We start from the raw sequence: 13868 nt of genomic DNA, 5'->3' as shown, positions 1-13868 counted from the left end.
CTTTGGACTAAACTGGCAAAATGACCCAAACCACAGGGACTAAAATGGCAATCAACTCTTTCTATTATTTGTTCTTAAATCGTTATTCGTTTGTGCCCAAACTGGAGTTCTTTAATCTTGAAGAGATGGCGCAATGATAAGCGCATGGTTTTCTCTAGCAAGTTCTCATCTTCGAGTCTTTATCTCCTTGAATGTTCCTCGCACATTACAAACTTGTCCCAATGGTTAATGGTTAGTAGGGTATTGGTGGGGTCTTATGAGTTTTCCGGTGATGAGTTTAACTGTTATAAGAAAAAAAGGTTCTGGTTTTACCAAAAGGCTTGCACAACCGGAACTACCTTCAAAAGGGCGAGTTTGTATTAAAATTAGTCAAGTTGCATGCCATAACCGATTTGAGGTGTAACTTTGAAGGTTGAAACCGATTTGAGTGAGACTAAGTTTTGGTTGAAGGTGATATGCTTATAAATACTTGAAACCGATTTTAAATTTTCAATGGCAATAAATCGATTCCAACGGATATAAAGTCGTTAGGAATTGATTCCGGCAGCTTTTTCTGGAAGTTACTCGGAGGAACCGGTTCATCGGAGGAACCGGTTACAATATACCCGGACCGGTTACGAACAATTCCGGTAATTTTGGTTTGAAACCGGGTACTAACCGGAACCGGGTCCTAGAAGAATCGGTTCCATTCAAACTCAGTCAAGAACCGGGTAAGGTTAGGAACCGGTTTCGGGTATAAAAAAACCCGATTTGCCCATCTCTACTACTGCTACACCCTAAAGGTTTGGACCACCATCATTAGCCTCCGCCTCTGCAATAATTACCCGCCTCCATTATAGTTTATAAAAATAATTTACATGTTATTGGATTTGTAGGCTGTTGTAAATTTGATTTATTGTTACAACTATTATTGGCCATTACAGTTTGTTCACGTGGTAGTTATTTTACCCTCTTTATAGAGGAAATTGATGCTGGGTGGCTGCCACATATCCTATTTTCATTATAAAATTATTATTTAAAGGCTCTTTTCACGTGGAGTATGTTGTCTACAACGGTGCAAAATTTAATTTTCATGGGTAGGGTTTGTTTGGCATCCACTCAATGACTTTTTTTAACAACCAGTGGGAGAACCTGTGTTATGCAGCGAGAATTCGATCGGGATCAATTTGATTCGTTACAATACAAACACATGTTATAGTAATTGAAAACGAAAACGAAAACAATGAAAAAAAAGGTCGTAATATACCCAAAAGTATATTAACACGTGTTTTACATCTATTGAAAATCGAATGCCGATACCAGTTCCAGTAACACCAACACCGATACTAGTACCGACGTTGTTCAGTTGGTATCGGGCCGGTTCGCTTCATTACCAATACAATATCGTCAGTTGGTATAGCTTACAACACACAAAAAATATATTATTCTGAACACAATTTGTTTACTAAGGTTTCATTACACAAAAGTTATCTGATGTAACGAAGAATACAAAGTTGTGTAACCTAAAAAATAACGTCGTGGTTTATATCAATCGAAAAACATAAAACACGAATCGATACCGGCTCCGGGAATACCAATAACGAAGAATATAAAGTTGTGTAACCTAAAAAATAACGTCGTGGTTTATATCAATCGAAAAACATAAAACACGAATCGATACCGGCTCCGGGAATACCAATGTCGGTTCTGGTAATACCGATACTGGTACCGAAAGACTCTTTTTATACTTGGAAGCATCACAATATTTTAGTTGTGGTGGCAGTTATTCAATTACATGTAGTAACAATTTGGTAGTTAGAATTTCTTGATGAAATCATGAATCAAAGCAGTGGATTGTTGAGGCTTCTCCTGGTGTAGAAAGTGACCAACACCTTCCATAACCACAATGTCTTGAAGAAATGGTACATCTTTCTTGAAACCACCACCATGTACATACTCTTTTAACCCTGGTGTTGTATACACCATGTCCTCATCCCCTACTACATATAGCACGGCTACTTTCACTTGCGCTCCGGTCCATGCAGCCGTAAGCTCCCAATTCCTGAGTCCACAGATAAAAACGTTACAACGTATATCAATTGGCGTAAAAGATATATTAATATGAAGATGGATACGATGTGTTCAAACTAACATTGATAGTTAAATAAAGATTTAGGCTTGTCTCATGTGGGTCCAACATATGCTAGTTTTTTTTTTTTTTTTTTTTTTTTTTTTTTTTTTTTGTATTTAGTAGGTGGTTTAACAATGACCAAACAATATGACAAAATGGTAGGGGCTTCAGTTACATACAGATCCATAGCGCGATAATAGTTCAAGCCGCCAGTGAAGCCCGTTTGATCAAACTTGTCAGCGACATACTTAATATCATATTCGGAAATCCAAGAAGGCAACGGCAAGGGTCCATCTAAAGCTTTCAATCCGAACGGATCGGATTTAGGCAAACAAGGGGGTCCTGGTGTCCTATCTGTTAGAATTTTCTTTAGCACTTGTGCTGTTTCATAACTTTTTATCTCATTTTCCATCACTCCAGTTTCCTGAAAAATTATAACAAATTAAAAGAAAGGAATACTTAATGTTTACAGGTAATGGCTACCATGTTACATTAATGTCACTCTCATGATATGCGGTTTCATTTCTTTAATGCATTCATATCAGTAACACAGAGTCTTGCTGGCCATTTAATTTATTATGACACAAAATAATTAAGCTTCTGGTCAAAACTCAATGCCAATAGAGAGTGTCTATTTTTCTCAGAACAATAATAAATGTTAGGCGTGTTAAAGGGCCCGGGTCCATGGGTTAGTGGGTATAGTAAGAGTTTGGCAACTTCTGAATAGTTAAGTACTGAATCAGTAAGAGGTCTGAACTATTAAGAGCCAATATAATGTTTAACCACTCAGAGGCAAATATCCGACCAATTCAGATTAGAGGTCTTAACCATTCAGAGACAAATGTCTGAACCATTCAGACATCTGCTCGTTAAACAAACAGTCTGAACTATTAAGTGCTGAACAGGTAAGAGGTCTGAACCATTAAGAGACTCATTAATTGGTAAATACACAACCCTTTCTCTTTTTTACTTTTGAATTTTGGGATGAAGTAGACAACATAGAACACATTTTAAAAGAAAAAAATATGGGTTTCACGGGTCAACCTACAAACCTGACAAGTTGAGACACACATGCCATTTGGCTAGACGTTTTGATAGGTTTAACTTGAAATTGACCCGAACCCGTTTATATCAAACCCAATCTGCGAACTTCATGTACATTCGTGTTGTGTCAAAAGTTCACACTTATACTTCACAATTATAAATATAACTAAGGATAGTTTCAATGTTGTTATATTTAAGGATGTAACCTCCAACCACCGGACTATTGTGATCCATTGATCAACAATGACAAGAGGATATACTTTGATACGATAAGACAGTTTCTTAAATGGGCGGCTATATTTAGGTTTTGAAAAACAAAATCCATAACTTATTTCTAGACTATTTCAAATCTTGTGCCACTGCCAAACAAAAATAACGGTCAGTTTGTCAATTTCAATTCGTGTCCATTTGTTTTTATGACTTATTATTGCTAAAAAAAGAGAATACTCAATAACACTTGTATGTAAACGAGCTTAAACCAAGCTATCAAAGCCGAGCTAAGCTAATATTTTTAAACCGAGCTCATGCTCAAGTTTTCAGCTCGGTTTAAAAGACGAGCCAAGCCGGTAGAGCCGTCTCTGAGGATTTAAGTGGCTCGTACGAGCGGAAAAAAAGAAGCCCTTGAGCCTAACAAATTATATAAACTATTAACGTTATATAGAAATAATCATAGCAAAAATTTTGTATTAGAATAATAGAAGTGTAATAGCTAACCCAATATAAGCTTTAAGGTCTAAATTTTTTGAGAGGGCCTAATAAGTTTTTCGTTTTCACATTCCTAAACACACACACGCGTATATATATACACACATTCGGTGAGGTTCTAGAGTGAACATTAGTGTATTTCTAAACTGAGTGAATAAATACTGGCTATTGATTTACATCATCAAATCGTAAAATACACTAGTGTATTTTCATCATCAAATCCTGGCCATTGATTTACACTTGTTTATAGACTTGTGTATTGATAATCAAGGGCTAGGATTAGTTCACTAGTGTTCAGTATCAAGGAGGCTGTTTACAAATGAACCTAACCCTCTCTCTCTATATATAAAACAATATATAAAAAAAATTAGGGCCTGGGAAAAATGGGCCTCGGCTAGGAGTGTGGCTCGCCTACCCCAGGCCGGCCATGCGAGCCGGATCTGTATAAAATATGAGCCAAGTTGTGCCGAGCCAGAATTCGTGATGAGCCTGAGCTCTCCCTGGTTTGGCATAGCTTGGCTCATGAACAGTCCTTCAAGGCAAAAAAAAAAAGTGTTTTTATTTTGTAAGATTGGAGAAGATAATAGACCTGAAACCTGCACATATAATACTCTTCACCAAAAAGAGCTCTCATGGTTTCAACAGGCTTCATCTTCGGATTTCTAGGCCGGTACGGCACTGACATGCACGCATACGCCTTCACTTTGTCCGGCCTAAACAGGCACAGATACCAACCAATAATCGCTCCCCAGTCATGCGCCACCAGGTACACAGCCTCCCCGCCCAACGAGTCTATAAGCGCCACCAGGTCCCCAACAACATGGAGGCACGTATAGCTCGTTGCAGAGGGCGGGGCATCTGTGTCACCGTAACCACGAAGGTCTGGGGCGACACAGTGGTAGCCCAAGGCCGCCAAGGCGTGGATCTGGTGGCGCCACGAGTACCAGAGCTCTGGGAAGCCGTGGAGGAAGAGGATAATTGGGCCGTCGCCCTTTTCGGCGACGTGCATGTTGATGCCATTGACTCGTACTGTTCTGTGCTCGATGCCTTCCATGGCACAACGAGGAACAGGTTGTAGTAATGGAGTGTGGGTAAGTATGGGTGAAGTTTGCCTTCCTATATAAAGGTGGAAATAATGTTATTGTGTGGATACATAAAGGTAACAGTACTATTTCTTTTAAGTTCATTTATAATATAATTTATAATTATAATTTATAATATAATATAATTATAATTATAATTTATAATTTATAATTTATAAATATAAATTTATAAATTATAAATATAAATATAAATCATAAGTACATACATATAATCATAAATAACCGTCTTCTGTAACTTTGCCTAAATTATTATAATAAATCATATTACTTTAAAATTTTAAATATAATATTACATACTTCTTCGCTTTCATCATTAAACAACTTTGCAAATATCGTTTCTTTCTTTGATCTTACCGTAGTCACCTACGTGTGAAGTCGGGAGGCGATTGGAATTCGCTACATACCGCACACCAGTTATGAGGCGATTGGAATTCGCTACATACCGCACACCATGATAACTGATGAATAAATTCGTAAAGTCAAATAAAATGAAATCTAAATGTGTTAAAGCTTGTAAGATTGTAAATCAACAAGATGAGTCGTAGCATCATCTGTGTGGTAAGAGACCGTGAGGAGATCAGTGAATCTAGAACCGAAGACGAAGCTTTCTTTGAAAACGAAACTGAAAAAATAAAACGGAAACGGAAAACAAACAGAGACCGGACAGGGCGGCAGTGGCGGCACACCACCTCGTCTAGGTTTTTTTCTTTCTCAAGCGGTGACGGCTAAGGTTTTGTTATTTGTGTGTGACGCGACGGAAACGATATAGAGCCTAGGTTGGCTCTGATACCATGTAAGATTTTGAAAGACTGATTGATTATTATTGAATGAGTAAGTTACAATATATAGGGATTACGAGTAACCCTAAGAATCTAACTAAGTCCGTGGGCCCATGGTCTAATAATGCTATTTGCGTCCTAGCTCTGCTCTAAACATCAAGATAATAAGAAAAGATAAAACAATAAGGTAAAACAAAAATAAACGTAAAAGAAAACGATAGGAATACGGTCGGTTTCGACTCACTCGGTAAAGCAAACGAAAAAAAAATTAAAAAATATGCTCAAACGGGTATATGCGCGTATTTTAGTTCGTTAAAAAAGATTTTCCATACCTCTGTCCGTTTTGTTCATTAAAAAATCTACTTTTAAAAAGTGACAAGTTAACATAGCACTAAACTCTCTAAAAATATTAAAATAAAAAAAAACACTAAAACTAGGAAAGCCTCCTCCTAATAGACCAAAAAAAAGGCTTAACTTAGCAAAGTTTCTATGGCTTATGTTAGCATATTGGCATCTGACGACGGGGTAGCCCAAGGTCAAATAAAATGACTAATATGCAAGAGCTTAAAAGGTTGAAAGGTTCATCGGATGAAAAGCTGTAAAGTGAGAAAAGCGAGGAACAGTAATCAGTCACATCTGAGGACTCACCTCACCAACTCACGCCCACAAACTCAGAGCAGGTCTGCACAAGTACACTCTATTAACCAGGGGTCCAAAGCCTTCAACCCCAAAAGGGGAAACCCTCCATTGCAAACAGGTTTCGCTAGTCTTGTATATGCCATTTCAGGAGATGTCTTCCCCTATAAGAAGACAACTCATTTTCACTCCTGGGACATTCCGAAACAGAGAGATTCCTTAATCTCTGGTCATTCAAAGAGTACTTGATCACTTCCAAGTTACTCTTCATCACATTCACCACACACTCATTCTATTTGCTTTCTTTTCTGGATTCGAGCTTGCCTCGAAGAAGGAACTTCAAAGCAAATAACAATTACATACTAGTGAACCTCCTTCCACGTTTTGCAAACGTGGAGGGACCCCGCGACCTGCGTTAGGCAAAACTGAACCCTTCAGCCCTTTTGCCTAACCAACTCAGCTACCATCCTTGGTCTCGTGTTTGTTGCATCAACAAGTTGGCGCCCACCATGGGGCTACGCCGTTGTTTCTTCTCAAAAAAGACCTAGTAGTGTATCCCCGGGAGAGGTGAACCAGATCCCTAACACCTCCACCCCGGGTAGTGGCCTAGCTCACACAACTATAACAACACCGTTTTCAACTCCGGGGAGCACACCCGAGTTCCTTACCTTCAACACACCAACCCCATCCAGATCTGGGGCTCCGTCGCCCAACGTTGGTGTGTCGGACACCCCGGCACGTGTTGAACTTACCCCCGAGGGGGTCGCTAATAACTTCCTCGAGTTAAGGTCACTTCTTAACCAGCATGTGAATAGAGAAAGGGAAAAGGGGGTAAGGATTCGTCTAGATTACGACGAACCTGAGCCAACGTTGTCTCCTGGGCCACCCCTACCACCCTTTGTTACAAGAGGTGAGGCTGGTCCCAGCAACCCTTCAAGCCCTCATCCTTATCTATCCACTATGACAAACCCAACTGTTCATCCTATTCTCTCTTCCCAACCAATTGCTAGTGGCACTCCTCTGGGACACGAGTTAACACTTGATCAACTCCTACAGTCCCCGGTGACCAGCTGTCCTGCTTCTTTAACCACCACGTGGGAGCAAGCTCTGTCCGTGCTCCCTTTAGCACGAAGTGCTGTTACTAGCACCCCTCTCGGGGTAAACTGCTCAGTTGGTCCAGCAAGCCTTCAAAGTTTCAATCTCATACCTAACATGATGTCACAGATGATGGCCAACTTCCCATGGCAACACTTCATCAATCAAGTGCTGGCCACCCAGGGAAACCATGGCAATAACAACAATGTAGGTATAAGACCTGAAGAAGACTTGGCCAAACCTTACAAGCCAAGTAACCTTTCCTGCTTCTCAAGGCAGATAGCTGATTATGATCTTCAGTCAAAGATCAAGATGTCAGCCCACATCAGAACGTATGATGGGACCGAAGATCCCGAAGATCATCTCCAGATCTTCACTGGTGCCGCTCGAATAGAAAAATGGTCAAATGCTGAATGTTGCCTAATGTTCATGCAGACTCTTATTGGATCCGCCAGAATCTGGTTCAATGACCTACCTGCTCAAAGCATTCGAAGCTTTGACGATCTCAGCAGAGGTTTTCTGGCAAACTTCTCCCAACAAAGGCGATACGTTAAGGACGCAACAGTAATCTTCCAGACAAAACAACGCGACGATGAAAGCCTTCGGGCATTCATTGAACGGTACAAGAAAGAAGGGCTAACCTATGTAGGGGCCGACGAGAAAATGAGAGTGGCCGGTTTTATGAACGCCATAACCTCCAAATATCTCACACGAGATTTCAACAAATCTCTACCCAAAACCTTGGAGGAAGCCCTTGAAAGGGCCGAAGCTCACATTCGGGGAGAGGAAGCTGTGGATATCAAAGAACAAAGGAAAAGGGGGTCTGGCTGGCGAAGCAGTAGCCCAGCCAGAAAGAGAGGAAACTTTAACTCTTACGACAGACGCCCAAAGGGTTCAGACCCTCGAAGGGTTGAAGGACGAAACCCTTCAGGCAGAGATGAAGGCATGAGTTTCACTCCCCTCACCAAAACCCCTCAAGAAATCCTGGCAACGGAAGAAGTCAAGCAAAACTTTAGACCTCCCAGGCCTCTCCCCAAGAGTCGAAAAAATGAGAACTCAACGCAGTTCTGTGAGTTCCATGAAGAAAAGGGACATCACACCAATGATTGCTTCCAACTAAAAAAGAGAATTGAAGAGGCCGTTAAGTCAGGAGAGCTCGCTCATTTGGTAAAAGGGGTTCGAGACAAGATGGCTGAAGGCAAAGGGAAGGAAGTAAACATGGTGTATTCTGATGAAAAGGTTCCTTACAAGAAGCGGCGGTTGGAAGATTGGGAGCTTCAGTGTGTCTGCTTCCCCCCAACAAGGAAGGACCCACTTCCTGGTCCCCTTGTGGTTGAAGCCACCGTGGGCACATTACAAACATGTAAAGCATACATAGACACGGGAGCAGCCACTGAAATCATGTTTGAGAAATTCTTCAACCGATTAAGCGAGGAGGAACGTTCAAGGCTTCAACCCTCTGGAACCTCCATAAAAGGTATCGCAGATATAACCTTGAAGCCTTTGGGGCAGATAACCCTTGATGTTTGTTTTAAGGAGGGATCAAAAGAAAGAACCCGATCACTGACCTTTGTGGTTATCAACATCTCTTCCAACTATGACGTAATCATAGGGAGGCCTGGACAATGTGCATTTTACATGGCACTGTCTGTCGGCCATGGCACAGTCAAATTTCCTACTGAAAGAGGGATAGCAACCCTTCAACCCTCTCAGGAAGCTTACCTGATCGAAGATGAATGCTCAAATGGTGAGAAAGAAAAGCAAGGGTTAGTCATAAACCCTAAATACCCTGAGCAACGAATAAGGGTCAACCCCAACCTTTCCCAAGAGACTCTTTCATACCTTGAAAAGCTGCTGAAGCATCACAGTGATGTGTTTGCCTGGTCTGCTGAAGATATGACTGGGATCCCCCGAAGCATTGCTGAACACGAGTTAAGAATACCACCGGATGTCAAGCCGGTGGTTCAAAAAAAAAGAAGCCTGGCACCCGAGAGAAGCTTGGCAGCTTGCCAAGAGGTTGAAAAGCTTGTATCAGCTGGCATTCTCCGAGAGGTTAAGTACCAATCATGGATTGCCAATCATGTTATGGTCAGAAAACCCGACAACTCTTGGAGAATGTGTATAGATTTTAAAGATCTTAACAAGGCTTGTCCCAAAGATTGCTACCCGCTCCCGGAAATTGATCTCAAGGTTGATTCCCTCACGGGATATCCGTTTAAATGTTTCCTTGATGCATACAAAGGTTATCACCAAATCCTCATGAAGAAGGAGGATGAAGAAAAGACAGCTTTCCACACAGACAAGGGCATTTTTTGTTACCAAAAGATGCCTTTTGGCCTCAAAAATGCAGGTGCCACCTATCAGCGACTCGTTGATAAAGCCTTTGAAGACCAAATCGGTAGAAACATGGAGGCATATGTCGATGACTTGGTGATTAAGAGCAAAACGGAATACCAAATGCTTGATGACATCCAAGAAACTTTCAAAAACCTTAGAAAGATCAACATGAAGCTCAACCCGGAAAAATGCTCGTTTGGATTCGATGAAGGAAAATTCCTGGGGCACATCGTTGGAAAGCAAAGTATCAAAGCCAACCCTAACAAGGTAAAAGCTGTCCTTGAAGCTAAACCACCGAGAACCAAGAAGGAGGTTGAAAGCTTAAACGGGAAGCTCGCAGCCTTGAAGCGTTTTACCTCAAAACTGGCCGAAAGGTCTCTACCATTCTACAAAACGCTCAAGAACTGCTCAGATAAAAAAGATTTCAGATGGACCGATGAAGCTGAAGAAGCTTTCAATCAAATGAAGCAGCACTTAGCTTCCCTACCTGATATTGCAGCACCAGAAACTGGGGAGCTCATATCGGTGTACCTTTCAGTTGCCGACGAAGCCATCAGTGCAGTTCTCACTATTGAAAGAGACAAGGCTCAGGTACCCGTTTATTTTTTCAGCAAAACTCTAAAACTAGCTGAAACCAAATATCCTCCCCTCGAAAAACTCGCTCTAGCCCTGGTTCAAACAGCCAGAAGGCTTAGAAGATACTTCCAAGCACATCCTATACAAGTGGTCACTGACCAACCTGTCAAGAATGTGCTTGAAAAACCTGAGAACTCAGGAAGGCTAGCAAAATGGGCAGTGGAACTAGGTGAACATAACATCACCTACGTCCCACGAAAAGCCATTAAAGCTCAGGTCCTAGCTGACTTCCTAGTTGAAGTCCCAAACCAAACAATTGAAGAAGTAAACACCACAACCGCTGAACCCTCCAACCCTGAAGCCTGGAAGTTATTCACTGATGGGGCTTCAAGCGTTGAAGGGTCAGGAGCTGGTTTAGTCCTAATCAACCCTGAGGGGCTAGAATTCACGTATGCTCTCCGTTTTAATTTTCAGACCACCAATAACGAGGCTGAATATGAAGCATTGATCGCTGGTCTACGACTGGCCAAAGAAATGAAAGTCAAAAAGCTTGAAGTGTTCACTGATTCACTACTGGTATCAAGCCAAGTTAATGACAGCTATGTCGCCAAGGAGCCCAACATGAGAAGGTACAAAGAAAAATCCAAGGAGTTAATGAATACCTTCCAGACATGCAACATCAAACAGATTCCAAGGTCCCAAAACAAAAAGGCCGATGCCTTGAGCAAATTGGCATCCCTCACGTTCGCCCACCTCACGAAAAAGGTGTTGGTTGAAGTGTTAAAGGCCCGGTCGATTGATGAATTGGAAGTGCAAGATGTAGTCACCGAGGAAGATCCAAATTGGATGACTCCTATCAAAAAATTCCTTCAAGACAATGAACTGCCTAATGATCAAACAGAAGCCGAAAGGGTAAAGATCAAAGCAAGACAATATGTGTTGCAAGGAGAAACCCTCTATAAAAAAGGTTACCTTGCACCTTTGCTAAGATGTGTGGGCCCTGAACAAAGCAAGTATTTGGTTAAGGAAGTGCATGAAGGAATATGTGGAGCTCATTTTGGAGCTAGGTCGGTGGTTGCAAAGCTCATGAACCTTGGATACTTCTGGCCATCAATGCATCGTGACACCGTTGAGCAGCTGAAGAAATGTGATGCCTGTCAAATCCATTCCCCAATACCAAAAAGTCCCAAACATGACCTGGTTCCCATAACCTCGGCATGGCCATTCCATAAATGGGGAATGGACATTGTCGGGCCATTCCCTCCAAGCAAAGGGGGAGTAAAATTCCTATTGGTAGCAATTGACTACTTCAGCAAGTGGCCAGAGGTTAAACCCCTTGCCAAGATCACAGGAAAGCAAGTCATAGACTTTGTTTGGGAAAATATCATCTGCCGCTATGGGTTGCCAGGGGTAATTGTCACCGATAATGGGAAACAATTTGCCGAGAAACCCTTCAGCCTTTGGTGCAAGGAATACAGGATCAACCAAATCTTCAGCTCAGTGGCTTACCCGCAGTCAAATGGCCAGGTTGAAAGGACCAACAGAAGCATAGTGGAAGGCATCAAAACAAGATTGGGGAGGTATGAAAGTAATTGGCTCGAAGAATTGCCTAGCGTTTTATGGGCAATTAGAACAACAGAAAAAGCAAGTCACAAGAAAACACCTTACAGCTTGGTATTTGGATCCGAGGCCGTAATCCCCGCTGAAATAGGAGTTGTAACACAACGAATTGTCAACATGGATCCCGAAGTAAACCAGCAAGAGACCATGTTGAACTTACAACTCCTAGAGGAGGCCCGAGATCAAGCAGCAATACAAGAAGCCAAATACAAGCAAAAGATGGAAGCCTACTACAACAAGAAGGTCAAGAACGAACGATTCAGGCCAGGGGATCTAGTCCTCAGAAACAACGAAGCTAGCAAAAAAGAAAATCAAGGGAAGCTAGGCCCAAAATGGGAAGGTCCATACACCATTCTCGAAGCACACAAGGGCGGGTCCTATAAGCTTGGAGATCTAGAAGGCAAAAGGCTTCCAAGGCACTGGAACGGAAAAACCCTGAGAAAGTTCTATGTTTAGAAAGTTTGGTTTGTATCAAAACAAAAACCTTTTGTAAAAGCAGATACTGCTTGAATGAATGAAGTCATTTTATCAAACTTGTCTTTCTATCCTAATATCAGGTTGAGAACCTAGCAAAAAACTCCATGGCAAGGGCCATGTAAGGGGATGAGCTCCCAGGCCATATCGCTCAATAGGTTCAAGGGTTGAATGGACCTATATAAGGGGCGAGTTCCTAGATCAATACAACTCCATGAGATTTATTAAGAAAAAACAATAATGTCTCATAGACAGGTTTGAACAGCCTACACCAATCGTTCCTTAAGTCTTAGAAACATAATCAACAAATAGACTTACGAAATCAACTAAAACTACAAAGAAATAAGGAAAAGGATAGATACTACGTCTTGATGTTAATAAACACTAAGGTAAAGTGTCTGCAGCACGGAACCCTTTAAAGTGTAAAAAACATAAAGACAAAGTAAACAAAGACAAGGCAAGAAAACAAAAATAACTGACAAGAATAAACAAACTTATCAATTAGACATGCAAACCAAACCAGAAGCTACCAAGGTTTCAAGCCAACAGAAAATAAGCTCGAAAGGTTAAAGGCTTCAACCCATTAACAACTGCACAAAAAGGCTTGAAGGGTTGAAACCCCACAAGACAAACCAAGCAAAATAAGTAAACAAACATAACACCAACAACATAGCAATCATCATACCATAGTTAGGAAGGCCATAAAAGACCTTCAGAAGGAAGTCAAAGCAAGTCCTAGTAACTTGCAAATAAAACTAGTGTTCAAACGACCATACAGGCCTAACCAACCACAGGAACCTTAAGGGTTCCTAAAAACCTAATATTGTTTAAAACATTACAGACATAAAATGTTTGCTAAGAAAGCTACGAATAAACATCAGGTAGCAGAAGGCTTGGAACCTTCAACCTTAGACTTCTTGGCTTTCTTAGTCTTCTTCGCCTTAGCACCCTCATCACCACCAACCGCAGAAGTCTCCAAACCAGCATCTTTTGGAGCATCAGGCAAACTTGAGAGGGTATCATCACTATCCCCAGAGTAAGACCTCTTCCTTGACAGGGAACCCAAAACCTCAGCACAAACTTTCTCATTCAACCCCTCAGGCTTCAATTCCTGTAAGACAGATAAAGGCTTACCAAAGCAAGAAGATACTTCATGAATGAAAGGGTAGGTTAGCCTCTCCATCTGCTCAACAGAAGCTTTGAAGATATCAGAAGCCTCGGGGCGAAACATAGGTGATTTCTCCAAGGGTTGTCCAGACTCATGAAGCTTGTAACCAGCGGTAAGGCCTTGATGTTTCCCCAGGTTCAAAAGCTTAGTGTAAACATCACCAAGGGCAGAGTTAAACTCCTTGGAATGTAAAAGGTAAGTGACAACCTGCTGGAAACCAT

The 13868-nt window shown here is 41.4% G+C and overlaps 1 protein-coding gene across 1 annotated transcript; it reads right to left on the bottom strand.

Annotated features, from left to right (window-relative positions):
• Window positions 1-1498: 1498 nt before the first annotated feature.
• Window positions 1499-4980, bottom strand: LOC110890490 (epoxide hydrolase A). Its single transcript, XM_022138100.2, has 3 exons — window positions 4449-4980; window positions 2290-2534; window positions 1499-2041 (listed from the first exon to the last, which is right to left on the bottom strand). The coding sequence occupies exons 1-3, from the start codon at window positions 4911-4913 to the stop codon at window positions 1795-1797; spliced, it is 957 nt and encodes a 318-aa protein (XP_021993792.1). The 5' UTR covers window positions 4914-4980; the 3' UTR covers window positions 1499-1794.
• Window positions 4981-13868: the final 8888 nt, after the last annotated feature.

This window comes from Helianthus annuus, chromosome 11 (assembly GCF_002127325.2).
Source record: "Helianthus annuus cultivar XRQ/B chromosome 11, HanXRQr2.0-SUNRISE, whole genome shotgun sequence".
Taxonomy (NCBI): Eukaryota; Viridiplantae; Streptophyta; class Magnoliopsida; order Asterales; family Asteraceae; genus Helianthus; species Helianthus annuus.
This window is presented reverse-complemented; position numbering and strand designations above follow the sequence as displayed.

What these genes read in the sequence shown, in the direction of transcription:
- LOC110890490 (XM_022138100.2), bottom strand. Translation starts at nt 4,913, where the DNA reads ATGGAAGGCATCGAGCACAGAACAGTACGAGTCAATGGCATCAACATG. An exon ending in ATTATATGTGCAGGTTTCAG is followed by an intron (nt 2,535 to 4,448) that starts GTCTATTATCTT and finishes ATAATTTTTCAG; the next exon opens with GAAACTGGAGTGATGGAAAA. An exon ending in TATTATCGCGCTATGGATCT is followed by an intron (nt 2,042 to 2,289) that starts GTATGTAACTGA and finishes CTGTGGACTCAG; the next exon opens with GAATTGGGAGCTTACGGCTG.